Here is a 17,891-nt window from a genome sequence, read left to right as displayed (position 1 = left end):
GGCCATATTGACCAAAAAATAAAAACGCTGTGGCTCTGGGAACAAGGGGAGCAAAAAACGAAACTGCAAAAATGGAAAATCCCAGGGTCCTTAAGGGGTTAAAGTGCTTTAGCAGTGAGAAATCTTGTTTTGAAGTTCAATCTGGAAGTGCATTGGTGCATGGCGATGCACTTACAGCTCCCCAGCCTTCACTGTATTCCTGACTTACCAGCACCCTCCCCTGGCTGATTCACAGGTCAGTGGCCAACGTACTAGAGGAAAGACCTGTCAATCAGCCCAGGGAGAATGCTTCTATTTCAGGAATACCTTCCAGGCTAAGGAGCTGTAAGTGCATGCCACCCCTTAATGTTCTTTTAGTGTGAGTTTTCTCGCTACTGAAACAGCACTTTAGGGTCATAAGGGGATCAACTGGTGTATCTTTTGAAGGGCTACATAATAATATAAATACATAATATAAATAATATAAATGGTCTTGGGGCAAGATTAAAGTTCTGACCTTTAATTTAATGATTGTGCCACAGAAACAGAAATTTTAAATTATAATATAAAAGTGAATACAAAGATCAGTATAAAACTAAAAGTATGTTTGATTAGCAATAATACTCAGCAACCATCAAATTTATAGCATTTGTATGTATAAACAGCAGAATGAGAACAGGACAATATAAAGCAGGATATCAGTAATATGTAAATAAAGTTTATTGATCACATGAAATTATCACAAAGGACCTGGTTCTTTTTTGCATTTGTGGCTTTTTGGGGGGGCTATTTTGTGTGTGTTTTGTCTGTTTTTCATTTGCGCCTTATTCTTTTTAATTTGTGTTTTTTTTTAAGTCTACTTTATATGTGTTCACCTGGTTTATTTTAATTTTCAGCATTTTATAAAGTCACAAGATTTTTGATCAAATGTACTCCAGTACCCCCTCGAGAGATTTTATGTACATCTGAAGTTTTGCGCAAAATTTTACCAGAACATGCGTTTTTTTGTGTGTACTAATAAGTTGCAAAACGTGTTAAAAACAAAATTAAAGAGCATTTTTTTTATTTTGTGCAAAATTCATGAACTATGCACGCTATTTTGAAGAATTAGGTGCAATTAGGTGCAAAAAAGTCAGCAAATGCTACAAGACAAAAAAGAAATGTGGTTTAAAAAATAATAAAAAAAAAACACTGATGAACTGAGCCCAAAGTGTGTAAACTGAAGGATCATTACTTCTCTGATAATGGATGGTTTGTCTGGTTCTAAATTCTTAAATGGCATTAAATGATAAAGGATAAACAATGTACCTTACAGCTGGGTTATATCACTATAACCTGACAGCTCACGTGTTTTTTTTTGTATTATATATGGCTAGATGTGAGCAAAGATATTGTCCACCTGTTTAGACAACTTTTATATTATGCTAGCCACATAAACCTGAATAGCGGTGTTTAATTTGCCTTTGTGTAACAATTGCACTGTGAAGTTGACAGCTCGCTTTGGGTTCATAAGACCCAGTACATATATCATATTATCTTTATATGTGTTGTAGAATCCTGCTCTCTGGATGATGGCCTTATCCTAAAGGATGGAGAGGAATGGAGGTTGGGACAGTGTTCAAGATGTACGTGCAAGAATGGGGTGACGCAGTGCCTAACAGCTGATTGTCTTCCTTTACTATGTGATAAGGTAATAAGTCTGCCAGGAGAAAAGAAATCACTGTCTGTTCCAGCCACGCTTCATGCATAATGCACATTGCCATGTTCACATCGATGAGCACCTCAGGCTATGGCTTGACAGCTAGCTAGCATCGTCGCGTAAAACAGCGTGGCAGTGTTTTCATGCTTCAGTGGAGAAAGTTTGACCAGTTTGTAGGGATCATACAGTCTCTCTGCTGGGATCTTCCACAAACAGCTGTTGTCATATCACTCTTTGTTTTAGTTGCCACTTCACTGAAACCAATGTATTACAGGGCGCACCTTAAATTCAGGTGGGCATAAATTACTTTCAATGGATACCTGAGGTCAGGCTTGGACTAGCCCACAGGAGAACAGGAGAATCCTGTGGTGGGCCCCTGTGCAAGACTGGGCCACCACCCTCTTATAGGAGCAGTACTTGGAATGGAGTTGAAAAGTGGGGACCTGGAGTTGGTTACTGGAGGGCCCTTGCCACCCCAGTCCGATACTGTCTGAGGTCCATCACAGCTGAGAACGGCTGTATATTAGTAGCCAAATTCTGCAACTGAATCATTTCAATTAACTGTCTTCTAAATTTTATATATTGTGTATTGCAAACTCCTATGTATTATTGCAGTATATAGCTCTATTCTAAATACATGAAAGTAGTGGGGTAGTGTGAGACGTGTGTGTTGTGTGTCTTCATTGCAGTGGATGACAAGAGGTGTTTGGAATTTGCTAAGCCTCACAACATATGTATAGTGAAGGAAATATGTCACTGTAGACTTGTCAGCACAGGTCTGATAGTCACTCACTCATTGAAGAAAGTGTTTCTGTCTGCATTTCTTCCTTTTTGTAATTGACAGGTAAATATACAACATAATTATATTTTAGGATGAAATCTTGGCTGTCATTCCTGGAAAGTGTTGTCCTGAGTGCCTTCCAAAGTCATGTGCTGTATCCGGAAAGACATATGAGGTAATTATTTCATGAGTTACTTTTTCAGTTTCTTATTGGTAATCTTCTCCCTGTCTGATAGCTCTGTCAAATTAAATATTTTTTTTATTACCTTATCCTCTGTTATTATGAGAAATAATGTAAAATTTGACTAAGACAATTAGAGCCTGATCAACACTCAACTGCAAAATTGTGTAGAATATCACAAAATCTGAGGCAGAAGCTTCAGCAGAAATAACCCAATATTACTGAAAGTTAAGAAAAGAAAGCATATTTTATGTTAACAGTTTATTCTGGGTTGTTCTGCTGTGCATTTACTTTTAAGTACTTTTTTTAAAATATACTTTTCAATTTACACATACGATTCCAGAATTTTACATAATTTGGATTTTCTAAAGACTGTTTGCTGATTGCTTTAAAGGGGACCTTTCACCAGTAAAAAAAATCAGCCTGCAGATATGGGCTTAACTTACAGATTAATAGCGTTACTAACCTGCCCGGTGCCCGAACTTAGCCGAACACTGGGGGAGAATATTAACTTTATTCCCCCCAGCAGCGTTCCGGTTTCAGTCACGGGTGCGGCGCCAGCGCTGGTTCAGTCACTGCTCTGTGTATAGATAGCGGTGGCTGTAACCGCACCCTTGTCCCTGACTGACAGCCGACCCCAATGCAGAGCGAGTGTCAGTCGGGTCCGGGGGTGCGGTTACAGCCACTGCTCTCTATACACAGAGCAGTGACTGAACCAGCGCTGGCGCCGCACCCGTGACTGAAACCGGAATGCTGCCAGGAGGAATCAAGTTCATTTTTTCCCTGCAGAGTTCGGATAAGTGCAAGTGCCGGGCAGGTTAGTAACTCTATTAACCTGCAGATTAACACCATATATGCAGGTTAATAGCATTTTTTCTGCTGACAGGTTCCCTCAAAGCAATTATATTATAGGCACTGTTAAATTAGCCATCAACATTAAACCTGCTACCCAATGTACAACTGCAATTTGGCCTCCTACCAGTGCCAACGTTTCTATCAGACATCATCCGTACGTTCTCTTACCACCCCTAAGGCAGAACAGGTGTATGAAGCATTTCTATTGGAACAAACTATTAGCCAGCAATCATATAATTTTACCAAATATATCTGATAGCTAGCATATATATTCTGTGCATTAAACTAAAGAGGACCTTTCACTGGATTTTTACATTTAAACGGAGTACCTCCTCCAATTGCTTCTACTACACTGACTCTGGAACAGTTTTTCTTTTTCTACTGTGCCACTCCCTTCCAAAGTGATAGATATTTTCTCCTCACCAACTGAGTGTATACCACAGAACATCTCTGTGGGCATTTGGTTTTCCTCCTATTATTCTGGCCACTCAAAACACAACCTTGCCCAAAGAGAAGTTCCTTGGTAGAGGCTCAGTTGATTGAAGGAAAATGTGTATCTTTATTACCAGGGAGCATAACTGTTGAACGGAGGGACACAGAAGAAAAAGAAAAACTGTTCCAAAATCAGTAGAGCAGCAACAATTAGAGTGATACTCCGTTTTAAATTAAAAAAATAAATAAATTCCCGTGAAAGGCCCCCTTTAATAACAGGTTGTTGTCTTTTTGACTATTGAATAAAAAAAAAAATGGCAGTGTTGGATTAATAACCCAAAGTTGTCGCTATAGATTGACAGTTATTCTAATTTAACACTTTGCAAGCTGGCCTTGCTCACAAGATATCTCCCTAACCCCTCCATTCATCATGACTGTTCATATTGGCATGAGTCTGTATGCTTATTTCTGTGGGAAAATGTGCTGATGAATGCTCCATTAGGATTAGAACATAGACCAATCCTGCCAAAATCAACAAATGCGTTTGTGTGCTTGGACAGCTTTATTTATGAATATATGGAAATATTGAATATCTTTGAATTATATATTGTAGCAAGGCCAGGTAGTTGAAGGTTAAATCACAGCTCTTCAGGGTCTTGATTAGATGCACCTGAAGGGTTTTGCCAAGAAGCAGGAAGTAGTTTCATGGAGTGGCAGCCTCCTAATGGGAGTGGCAGCCTCCTAATGGGAGTGGCAGCCTCCTAATGGGAGTGGCAGTCTCCTAATGGGAGTGGCAATCTCCTAATGGGAGTGGCAGTCTCCTAATGGGAGTGGCAGTCTCCTAATGGGAGTGGCAATCTCCTAATGCTACTGGTGATTGACCAGCCAAGATGTGAGCTGTATCTGAGAGAGAGAGACAATCCGGGGTCTGCTGGATGTAGCAGAGGCAAATGTGTTATCCGGTGAATTCCCAGACCATGGGCACCAGACTGGATGTGTCTTAGAGCTTAAAAGTGTTGGAAAGCCAGAAAAACCCCCTCTCTGAGAAGAGTCTGCACACGCTGTATGCAGTGAACCGCAAGTATCAGTGGTTGCAGTGATAGCTATTTTGTTTGACCGAGCTGGGGCTAGCTCAGCTGGGTATGAGTAGCCAGTGTCTGTACTGTTTACTTGGCGCCTGGAAAAGGCTAGGGAATTATGTTTAAGGTTTTGTTTTGGTGCTGCGCAACCTGGGGAAAGCAAGAAAAACTGCACGTGTTTGGACCAAAACTGCATTGTCTGTGTGAACGCTAACTAATGCCCAATGCATACCAGAGAAGTGAACCCCTTCAGTATATGTAATTCAGTACGTTTATAGTGACTATTTAAATTGTGTGCTTCATCCCAAAAGAACCAAACTAAATACTAACCAGCTCTTTTTTTAACAGGAAAACTTTCTATTAAACTTTGTAAGTCCTTGTTTCCCCAAAGACAATATTTGAGTCTATTTTCAGCCCCTAATTGGAGTTTGTTTGCTTCTGTGTTTGTGTGTGATTTATGGATCAATCAATTAAATTAATAAACTGGGACAAAGCATTCCTATTCTGTCATCCTTAATTTAAAAAAATAATGATTAGAAATATTGCTGTTTTGAGGTTAGCCAAGTGGGATAGCCCTTTGAAAAGCTGGCGCTTTCCCTGGCAAGCTGCAGTTATATATTTAGGAATGCAGTGGGGGAGTGTGGTATTCATAGTGCCCTTACAGCTTCAAAGGCCTGAGCTTAAATTACTGATAAAGGTTATATTTCCTGCTGATTCCTCCCCATTGAAAGTATTTAATATATTTGAGCTCTACATTTATGGTTGATGTGTACACTTTGCTGTTAGATACATCTCAGTGGAGCAAAGTGAAAAAAGTAAGACTAAATGTTTTATTTTTTGTCAGCATAATAACTAACCAAAATAAGTAAAAATGCTGTCTTTTAGTATTGTGGGGTTATTTTTTTATATGTTCCAGGGACTCCAGTCTAGTTACTATATAGTATGTTAAAGTGGTATTATCAAGTTTGAAATGTATCACCAATCCATGGAACAGGATATATACAGTGCCTACAAGTAGTGTTCAACCCCCTGCAAATTTAGCTGGTTTGATAAGATGCAAATAAGTTAGAGCCTTCAAACTGCAAACGAGAGTAGGTTTTATGAACAGAAGCATAAATCTTACAAAGCAAAAAGTTATGTTGCTCAGTTGAATTTTATTAAATTTTAAACATAAAAGTGTGGGTCAATTATTATACAACCCCTATGTTTAATATTTTGTGGAATAACCCTTGTTTGCAATTACAGCTAATAATCATCTTTTATAAGACCTGATCAGGCCGGCACAGGTCTGTGGAGTTATCTTGGCCCACTCCTCCATGCAGATCTTCTCCAAGTTATCTAGGTTCTTTGGGTGTCTCATGTGGACTTTATTCTTGAGCTCCTTCCACAAGTTTTCAATTGGGTTAAGGTCAGGAGACTGACTAGGCCACTCCAACACCTTGACTTTTTCCCTCTTGAACCAGGCCTTGGTTTACTTGGCTGTGTGCTTTGGGTCGTTGTCTTGTTGGAAGATGAAATTACGACCCATCTTAAGATCCTTGATGGAGGAGCGGAGGTTCTTGGCCAAAATCTCCAGGTAGGCCGTGCTATCCATCTTCCCATGGATGCGGACCAGATGGCCAGGCCCCTTGGCAGAGAAACAGCCCCACAGCATGATGCTGCCACCACCATGCTTGACTGTAGGGATGGTATTCTTGGGGTCGTATGCAGTGCCATCCAGTCTCCAAACGTCACGTGTGTGGTTGGCACCAAAGATCTCGATCTTGGTCTCATCAGACCATAGAACCTTGAACCAGTCTGTCTCAGAGTCCTCCAAGTGATCATGAGCAAACTGTAGACGAGCCTTGACATGACGCTTTGAAAGTAAAGGTACCTTACGGGCTCGTCTGGAACGGAGACCATTGCGGTGGAGTACGTTACTTATGGTATTGACTGAAACCAATGTCCCCACTGCCATGAGATCTTCCCGGAGCTCCTTCCTTGTTGTCCTTGGGTTAGCCTTGACTCTTCGGACTAGCCTGGCCTCGGCACGGGAGGACACTTTCAAAGGCTGTCCTGGCCGTGGAAGGCTAACAGTAGTTCCATAAGCCTTCCACTTACGGATGATGCTCCCAACAGTGGAGACAGGTAGGCCCAACTTCTTGAAAAGGGTTTTGTACCCCTTGCCAGCCTTGTGACCCTCCACGATCTTGTCTCTGATGGCCTTGGAATGCTCCTTTGTTTTTCCCATGTTGACCATGTCTGAGTGCTGTTCACAAGTTTGGGGAGTGTCTTAAATAGTCAGAAAAGGCTGGCAAAAGAGATCTTTAATCCACACATGTGAAGCTCATTATTCTTGGTGCCTGAACTACTTCTTAATGCTTTTGGGGGACCAAACAGAATTCTTGTGGTTTGAGGGGTTGAATAATAAATGACACTCTGAATTAACTTTTAACGTTTTTTAAAAAAAAAAAAAAAAAAAAAATTTGCTGCAGTGCATTTCCCACTTCCAGGCTGATCTACAGTACAAATGTCACAATGCCAAGTTAATTCCGCATGTGTCAACCAGCTAAATCTGCAGGGGGTTGAATACTACTTGTAGGCACTGTATTTCCGATCATTGGACATTCGATTGCTGGGACCCCCACTGATCCCTTGAATTAGAGAGAACTCCATTTGAACAGAGCAGTGGTCGATTGTGTGCTCTGCCGCTCAATTCACTCTTAATGGGACTGCCAGAAATAGCCGAGCACTCAAATAAGAAGGAATGGAGCGGCAGTGCTATGATCGACCTTTTCTACATTCATATTGTACTCTTCAGTTCTCTGGATCGATGGGGTCCTAGTGGTTGGAAAATATCCTATAGAGGATAACTTTTAAACTTGAACATGAAATATTTCTTGAGGAAGTTTTGTATGTATTTGGTTGGCAGAAACAGGTTACTATTTGATATATATATATATATATATATATATATATATATATATATATATACACAGTACAGACCAAAAGTTTGGACACACCTTCTCATTTAAAGATTTTTCTGTATTTTCATGACTATGAAAATTGTACATTCACACTGAAGGCATCAAAACTATGAATTAACACATGTGGAATTATATAGTTAACAAAAAAAGTATGAAACAACTGAAAATATGTCTTATATTCTAGGTTCTTCAAAGTAGCCACCTTTTGCTTTGATGACTGCTTTGCACACTCTAGGCAGTCTCTTGATGAGCTTCAAGAGGTAGTCACCGGAATTGGTTTTCACTTCACAGGTGTGCCCTGTCAGGTTTAATAAATGGGATTTCTTGCCTTATAAATGGGGTTGGGATCATCAGTTGTGTTGTGCAGAAGTCAGGTGGATACACAGCTGATAGTCCTACTGAATAGACTGTTAGCTGCTTTTTTCTTGCCATAATACAAATTCTAAGTAAAGATAAACGAGTGGCCATCATTACTTTAAGAAATGAAGGTCAGTCAGTCCGAAAAATTGGGCAAACTTTGAAAATGTCCCCAAGTGCAGTTGCAAAAACCATCAAGCGCTACAAAGAAACTGGCTCACATGAGGACCGCCCCAGGAAAGGAAGACCAAGAGTCACCTCTGCTTCTGAGGATAAGTTTATCCGAGTCACCAGCCTCAGAAATCGCAGGTTAACAGCAGCTCAGATTAGAGACCAGGTCAATTCCACACAGAGTTCTAGCAGCAGACACATCTCTACAACAACTGTTAAGAGGAGACTTTGTGCAGCAGGCCTTCATGGTAAAATAGCAGCTAGGAAACCGCTGCTAAGGACAGGCAACAAGCAGAAGAAACTTGTTTGGGCTAAAGAACACAAGAAATGGACATTAGATCAGTGGAAATCTGTGCTTTGGTCTGATGAGTCCAAATTTGAGATCTTTGGTTCCAACCACCGTGTCTTTGTGCGACGCAGAAAAGGTGAACGGATGGACTCTACATGCCTGGTTCCCACCGTGAAGCATGGAGGAGGAGGTGTGATGATGTGGGGGTGCTTTGCTGGTGACACTGTTGGGGATTTATTCAAAATTAAAGTCATACTGAACCAGCATGGCTACCACAGCATCTTGCAGCGGCATGCTATTCCATCCGGTTTGCGTTTAGTTGGACCATCATTTATTTTTCAACAGGACAATGACTCCAAACACACCTCCAGGCTGTGTAAGGGCTATTTGACCAAGAAGGAGAGTGATGGGGTGCTACGCCAGATGACCTGGCCTCCACAAGCACCAGACCTGAACCCAATCGAGATGGTTTGGGGTGAGCTGGACCGCAGAGTGAAGGCAAAAGGGCCAACAAGTGCTAAGCATCTCTGGGAACTCCTTCAAGATTGTTGGAAGACAATTTCCGGTGACTACCTCTTGAAGTTCAAGAGAATGCCAAGAGTGTGCAAAGCTGTCATCAAAGCAAAAGGTGGCTACTTTGAAGAGCCTAGAATATAAGACATATTTTCTGTTGTTTCACACTTTTTTGTTAAGTATATAATTCCACATGTGTTAATTCATAGTTTTGATGCCTTCAGTATGAATGTACAATTTTCATAGTCCTGAAAATACAGAAAAATCTTTAAATGAGAAGGTGTGTCCAAACTTGTGGTCTGTACTGTATATATATATATATATATATATATATATATATATATATATATATATATATATAAGAATGCAGCAGCACTCCATATGGCCAAGATACGTCTTAACAATGAAAATATTAGATCTAAACTTTTTTGCTTAGCAACAAGTACTTACAAAGAATGAAGGTTTTTAGTGCAGAAATTGGCCAATTCATGTGTGCCCATCAACCACGGCAAGGTAACCTCCCTCTGATGGGTAACTACTCTGCCTAACATGCCACTTTTGGGCTACAAGCCTACAACTAAACGGACAAACATGTCTTCTTCTGGGCTAAAAACACCTACATTTAAAGGGCAAGCAGAGCTGTTTATACAACACCTGCTGGTTAATGGGAGGAGTGCAGAATCAGGCAAGAGGCAGTTACACCCTCTTATAGCAATACAAACCAGAGAAACCTGACCAGCACCTCTTAGTGTGAACTGGTGCCAGCTGCCGTAACTATAAAATATATCAAAAGAATGCAGCAGCACTCCATATGGCCAAGATACGTCTTAACAATAAAAATAATGAAAATATTAGATCTAAACAGTTTTGCTTAGCAACAAGTACTTACAAACTATGAAGGTTTTTAGCGCATAAATTGGCCAATTCATGTGTGCCCATCAACCACGGCAAGGTAACCTCCCCCTGATGGGTAACTACTCTGCCTAACATGCCACTTTTGGGCTACAAGCCTACAACTAAACGGACAAACATGTCTTCTTCTGGGCTAAAAACACCTACATTTAAAGGGCAAGCAGAGCTTATAAACAGCTCTGCTTGCCCTTTAAATGTAGGTGTTTTTAGCCCAGGCCTCCACAGTCACCACACCTGAACCAAATCGAGAAGGTTTGGGATGAGCTGGACCGCAGAGTGAAGGCAAAAGAGCCAACAAGTGCTAAGCATCTCTGGGAACTCCTTCAAGATTGTTGGAAGACCATTGCCGATGACTACCTCTTGAAGCTCATCAAGAGAATGCCAAGAGTGTGCAAAGCAGTCATCAAAGCAAAAGGTGGCTACTTTGAAGAACCTAGAATATAAGACATATTTTCAGTTGTTTCACACTTTTTTGTTAAGTATATAATTCCACATGTGTCAATTCATAGTTTTGATGCCTTCAGTGTGAATGTACAATTTTCATAGTCATGAAAATACAGAAAAAGCTTTAAATGAGAAGGTGTGTCCAAACTTTTGGTCTGTACTGTATATCATGCTGTTATGTGCACAGTAGGCTTGTGTTCTACAAAAACAGTAGAAAATAAAGATAACATTTCTCTAAAATAATTTGTGCACCCAAATTGTAGTTTCTTACAAAACATTTTCTAATCTACATTGCTTTTATTTTGGCTGACAATCCATGACTGGTTAATTTAGTATTGTACGACTAGTCATTCTGTATTGTCTAGTTTGTTGGAGTCAGTAGTGAAAAATAGAGGTAATCACATAGTAATATATATCCATCTTCTGTTCATTTAGCATGGTTCACAGTGGAAGAAAAATCCATGTACCACCTGTATTTGTGAGAGAGGGGAAGTAAAGTGCCATACAAAGACTTGTCCATCACTGTCCTGTGACAAGGTAATGTTACATTTGATGATTAGTCCTAATTTGCTGTGTCGCTATTGCATGGCATGCAGTAGGACAATGATATCATGATGACAGTTTAATGATCAGGATGGCATTTTCTTCAGATTCCGTACATTCTTTGGAAGTGGAGATTTGTTCTCACTTATTTATATTTGGGAAGAATACCTCTAAACATGGAGCATAGTCAAATTTTTGGCTTTTTCCAATTATGGATACCACAGAGAACCAATACACCTCTGAATAAATCTTATTACTACTCCATACACAATTGACTTGTTTGGATGAACCTTAATAGGAGCAGTTATGGAGGAAATATATATCCAGCACCAGTTCCTCTAGTGCTGTCCACAAAATGCACTCACCATTGGATCACCTCCATTCTGTCAATGCAAAGCGTAAAAAAATGTAAATGGACATTACAACAACTCTTCTCAGGTTTCTGTTGACAGAACACCGGTTTTGTGAGTAGCAATGTACAACTGATGCGACTGGAAGTGTAGATATGGGTTATTTGATTTTCCTGATGTTGCTTCCACTAAAACTTTAGGAGAGATTCATCGTACCAGTACCCTCAACTCCATCAACAATACATGCACCATTTACTGGACCTGAATTTGGCCTTATCAATTATAGAATACTTGGCAAAGTCATAAGCAGACTTCAAATTAAGGCGCAACTTGTACAGTCATATGAAAAAGTTTGGGCACCCCTATTAATCTTAAGCTTAATGTTTTATAAAAATTGGTGTTTTTGCAACAGCTATTTCAGTTTGATATATGTAATAACTGTTGGATACAGTAATGTTTCTGCCTTGAAATGAGGTTTATTGTACTAACAGAAAATGTGCAATCTGCATTCAAACAAAATTTGACAGGTGCATAAGTATGGGCACCTCACCAGAAAAGTGACATTAATATTTAGTAGATCCTCCTTTTGCAAAAATAACAGCCTCTAGTCGCTTCCTGTAGCTTTTAATGAGTTCCTGGATCCTGGATGAAGGTATTTTTGACCATTCCTCTTTACAAAACAATTCCAGTTCAGTTAAGTTTGATGGTCGCCGAGCATGGACAGCCTCTTCAAATGATCCCACAGATGTTCAATGATATTCAGGTCTGGGGACTGGGATGGCCATTCCAGAACATTGTAATTGTTCCTCTGCATGAATGCCTGAGTAGATTTGGAGTGGTGTTTTGGATCATTGTCTTGCTGAAAGATCCATCCACTGCGTAACTTCAACTTTATCACTGATTCTTGAACACTATTGCCAAGAATCTGCTGATACTGAGTGGAATCCATGCGTCCCTCAACTTTAACAAGATTCCCAGTGCCGGCATTGACCACACAGCCCCAAAGCATGATGGAACCTCCACCAAATTTTACTGTGGGTAGCAAGTATTTTTCTTGGAATGCTGTGTTTTTTTGCCACCATGCATAACGCCTTTTTGTATGACCAAACAACTCAATCTTGGTTTCATCAGTCCACAGGACCTTCTTCCAAAAAGAAATAGGCTTCTTCAAATGTGCTTTTGCATACCTCAGCTGACTCTGTTTGTGCGTACTTGCAGAAACGGCTTCTTTCGCATCACTCTCCCATACAGCTTTTCCTTGTGCAAAGTGCGTTGTATAGTTGACCGATGCACAGTGACACCATCTGCAGCAAGTTGATGCTGCAGCTCTCTGGAGGTGGTCTGAGGATTGTCCTTGACTGATCTGACCATTCTTCTTCTCTGCCTTTCTGATGTTTTTCTTGTCCTGACACTTCTGGCCTTAACAAGAACTGTCCCTATGTTCTTCCATTTCCTTACTATGTTCCTCACAGTGGAAACTGACAGGTTAAATCTCTGAGACAGCTTTTTGTATCCTTCCCCTGAACAACTATGTTGAATAATCTTTGTTTTCAGATCATTTGACAGTTGTTTTGAGGAGCCCATGATGCCACTCTTCAGAGGAGATTCAAACAGGAGAACAACTTGCAAGTGGCCACTTTAAGTAGCTTTTCTCATGATTGCATACACCTGGCTGTAAAGTTCAAAGCTCAGTGAGGTTACAAAACCAAAAAAAGTGCTTTAGTAAGTCAGTAAAAAGTAGGCAGGAGTATTTAAAACAAGAAAATGATAAGGGTGCCCATACTTATGCACCGGTCAAATTTTGTTTGAATGCAGATTGCACATTTTCTGTTAGCACAATAAATCTCATTTCAAGGCAGAAACATTACTGTGTCCAACAGTTATTACATATATCAAACTGAAATAGCTGTTGCAAAAACACCAATTTTTATAAAACATTAAGCTTAAGATTAATAGGGGTGCCCAAACTTTTTCATATGACTGTATTTATCTATCAGATGTCAGAGTCACTGTCAGTAGTTATGTCATCTGCTGTCATGAGTATCGCCATGAAACTTATCACCATCAAACAAACCTCCATGAAACTAATTTAACCTAAAATACTTTAGGTTACAATCATGACTGAACAATTTTCTTTGTTTGTAGGGTCAGAGCAAAATGAGGCGCTCTGCACAGTGTTGTGAAGAGTGTGCGTCCACTAAAGGCAGCTGTATGGTCAATGGATTCATTAAGTACCATGGAGAGCTCTGGAACGGAAGTCATTGTGAATTCTGCTTGTGTGACAGAGGGAAAGTATTGTGCCATCCAACACAATGTTCCCAAGTAGAGTGCTCATGGGTAAGACTTTTTTAATGGTGTTCACTTATTGGGGGGGTGAAGATTCTCTACCCTTGCTTTAACAAAAGAAATCTGAATGTACCAGTTACAAAGCTGTATGTATAAATATAGCTGCATATCTAGCATAGTTTACTGACACTTGGTAAATGTTGTTTTAGTAACTTATGTAAGACTACTTCGCTGATCCATAAAACTCCACTTAAATATGCAGCTTATGCTAACTCTGCATTTTACCATGCATAAATTTCTATATCTATAATTCTAAAGAAGAACACTGACCCTTGGAACAACCTTCCAAGATATATTTTGTTCAGTGCCGAAAATACTGACTTCCGTCCAGCTGTCAAGAAGGATCTTCTGTTTATGACGATGGTCAGGGCAAGCTCCTGATAGTTATGGTTACATCCGTAAAGATACATGATATATTCATAGCCCACTTGGTTGTAAGTATTTGAGATTTTCTCTGATGTCACTTGAATGTTTTGTTGATAAGGTTCTCAAGAACATTGAATTAAAGCCATATTTAGCTTGTTTGGTACTAGATGAGAGAAAGTTAGCCCTTCCAAAGTAGATGTTGGTAATAATAGTAAAGTTAATATGTAGATTACAAAAATGGTACTGCTTTAAAATCTCACATGATAGATAAGTTCATGGACTTTTAAGAACATTAGAATTATGTTAAGGGAATGAGTCATGGCAGAGAGTATCATGGGAAGGCTGTTGGATAATTAATAGTCCAAGGGTCACCGCAAAGGAAGAAAAAAGCTTCACTTACTAGTATGACATCGAATATTGTCTACCTCATATTAGATTTAGGAACCAGCTTGGGCCTATGCATCCACATTTTCCTTTTTGTGCCTTCTTCCAGCAGATTGCAATCTTACACAGTACTGTGCAAAAATTTTAGGCAGCTGTCAAAAAAAATGCTGCAAAGTAAGAATGTTTTTAAAACTAAAGTGTTAATAATTTTCTTTAGCAATTAACAACATGCAAAGTGAATGAACAAAAAATAAAACTAAATTAAATCAATTTCAATTGTTACCTTTGAAATTAGACATTTTAATGCATATTCAATTAAAGGGAAGCTTTATTGATTGATTTTGCTGTGATTCTTGTTCTCAATCTTGCCATTGTGTTTGACCTGTGACATGATAGAAGAAAAAAAAATCTTGGAAGTGATTATATGGCCCCACGGACCCCTGACGATCAATATCATCGAGTCTGTGCGGTATTACATGAAGAGACAGAAGGATTTGCACAAGCCTACATCCATAGAAGATCTGTGGTTAGTTCTCCAAGATGTTTGGGACAACCTCCCTGCCAAGTTCCTTCAAATACCTTGTGCAAGTGTATCTAGAGTTGATGCTGTTTTGAAGGGAAAGGGCGCTCACACCAAATATTGATTTGATTTACATTTCTCTTTTGTTCAATCACTTCGCGTTTTGTCAATTGTTAAATACAGTGGTGTGAAAAAGTGTTTGCCCCCTTCCTGATTTCTTACTCTTTTGCATGATTGTCACACTTAAATGTTTCAGATCACAAAACAAATTTAAATATTAGACAAAGATAACACAAGTAAAAACAATGCAGTTTTTAAATTAAGGTCTTAATTATTAAGGGAAAAAGAAATCCAAGGCTACAAGGCCCTGTTTGAAAAAGTGATTGCCTCCCCCCACCCCTTAATTTATGTTTTACCTGTGGTTTATCACATCTTTTGGAAGCGGAGTTCAATTTCCCTAGCCAAACACAGGCCTGATTACTGCCACACCTGTTCTCAATCAAGAAATTACTTAAATAGGACCTACCTGACAAATTGAAGTAGACCAAAAGATCCTGAAAAGCTAGATATCATGCTGCGATCCAAAGAAATTCAGGAATAATTGAGAAACAAAGTAATTGAGATCTATCAGTCTGGAAAAGGTCTAAAACCATTTCTAAAGCTTTGGGACTCCAGCGAACCACAGTAAGAGCGATTATCCACAAATGGCGAAAACATGGAACAGTGGTGAACCTTCCCAGGAGTGGCCGGCCGACCAAAATTACCCCAAGAGTGCAGCGGCAACTCATCCAAGAGATCACAAAAGACCCCACAACAACATCCAAACAACTGCAGGCGTCACTTCCCACAGTTAAAGTCAGTATTCATGACTCCACCATAAGAAAGAGACTGGACAAAAATGGCATGCATGGCAGAGTTCCAAGACGAAAACCACTGCCGAGCAAAAAGAACATAAAGGCTTGTCTCAATTTTGCCGGAAAACATCTGGATGATAACCAAGACTTTTGGGAGAATACTCTGCGGACTGACAAGACATAAGTTGAACTTTTTGGAAGGTGTATGTCCCATTACATCTGGCTTATAAGTAACGCAGCATTTCATAAAAGGAACATCATACCAACAGTAAAATATAGTGAGAGACAGAAACACAGATGCAAACAACACAGTGAAGATAAATCTAATCCCAATGGACCCATGTTATTGCATATAGGACTAATAAAGAGAACGGGCCATCATCTTGTAACAGTAAAGGAAAGGGGGGATTGTTCCTCTGTGAAGCAGAGAAACAAAAAGATGGCCACACAAGTTCAAAATTGTAAAGAAGTAAGAAAATGCCTTTATTAACACATGTAGTAAACACAAATTACAAAGATAAATGCGGACGACAGAGTGGACACAGAGTGCTGGATCCACATGAATAAAACAATGTTAAAAACTGTGACACAGCGCCCGAAAGGTCAGCCTATATAGCAAGTGGAAATATAAGGGGGGGACAGCGACAGGGTCACATGTATTAATAAATATATACCACCCATCAAGAATACCTTTTCCAAATTGTACCCCCAAAACAATAATATCCCATCACAATCAAAATACCCAGAAACAAAAGGGTTAAAACCACCTGATGAAGACGGCTTAGACCGTTGAAACGCGTTGTGGCAGTGGTATTGGAGGAAGAATAAAAGTCGGTTGACATCTATTAAATTGTCCAGTATTCCTTTGGCGCTCCCTGAGACCGCTGCACCATTGTTTACTTCCTAAGAGCACAATGGCCTCCATAATCCTTAAATGGAAGAAGTTTGGGACCACCAGAAGTCTTCCTAGACCTGTCCATCCAGCCAAACTGAGCAATCGAGGGAGAAGAGCCTTGGTGAGAGAGGTAAAGAATCCCAAGATCACTGTGGCTGAGCTCCAGAGTTGCAGTAGGGAGATGAGAGAAAGTTCCACAAAGTCAACTATCACTCAGCCCCTCACCAGTTGGGCCTTTATGGCAGAGTGGCCCGACGGAAGCCTCTCCTCAGTGCAAGACATATGAAAGCCTGCATAAAGCTCGCTCAAAAACACATGAAGGACTCCCAGAGTATGAAAAATAAGATTCTCTGGTCTGATGAGACGAAGATAGAACTTTTTGGTGATAATTCTAAGTGATATGTGTGGAGAAAACCAGGCACTGCTCATCACCTGCCCAAGACAATCCCAACAGTGAAACATGGTGGTGGCAGCATCATGCTATGGGGGTGTTTTTCAGCTGCAGGGACAGGACGACTGGTTGCAATTGAAGGAAACATGAATGCGGCCAAGTACAGAGATATCCTGGATGAAAACCTCTTCCAGAGTACTCTGGACCTCAAACTTGGCCGAAGGTTTACCTTCCAACAAGACAATGACCCTAAGCACACAGCTAAAATATCAAAGGAGTGGCTTCAGAACAACTCTGTGACCATTCTTGACTGGCCCAGCCAGAGCCCTGACCTAAACTCAATTGAGCATCTCTGGAGAGACCTGAAAATGGCTGTCCACCAACATTCACCATTCAACCTGACGGAACTGGAGAGGATCTGCAAGGAAGAATGGCAGAGGATCCTCAAATCCTGGTGTGAAAAGCTTGTTGCATCATTCCCAAGAAGACTCATGGCTGTACTAGCTCAAAAGGGTGCTTCTACTCAATACTGAGCAAAGGGTGTACTTTAATGGGAAAAAAATGAACTTTTTAAAATGTACCAA

The 17,891-nt window shown here is 40.1% G+C and overlaps 1 protein-coding gene across 1 annotated transcript in view; it reads left to right on the top strand.

Annotated features, from left to right (window-relative positions):
• Nucleotides 1–17,891, top strand: part of FRAS1 (Fraser extracellular matrix complex subunit 1) — a 626,357-nt gene that overhangs the window by 283,281 nt on the left and 325,185 nt on the right. Inside the window, exons 6-9 of the mRNA XM_073637084.1 lie at nucleotides 1,533–1,669; nucleotides 2,551–2,634; nucleotides 11,094–11,195; nucleotides 13,697–13,888. Coding sequence (XP_073493185.1) covers nucleotides 1,533–1,669; nucleotides 2,551–2,634; nucleotides 11,094–11,195; nucleotides 13,697–13,888 — 515 coding nt within the window. The remainder of the gene's footprint in view (nucleotides 1–1,532; nucleotides 1,670–2,550; nucleotides 2,635–11,093; nucleotides 11,196–13,696; nucleotides 13,889–17,891) is intronic.

Source organism: Phyllobates terribilis, unplaced genomic scaffold (genome assembly GCF_046119375.1).
Source record: "Phyllobates terribilis strain yellow unplaced genomic scaffold, ASM4611937v1 Scaffold_1__5_contigs__length_1240528914, whole genome shotgun sequence".
Lineage (NCBI taxonomy): Eukaryota > Metazoa > Chordata > Amphibia > Anura > Dendrobatidae > Phyllobates > Phyllobates terribilis.
This window is presented reverse-complemented; position numbering and strand designations above follow the sequence as displayed.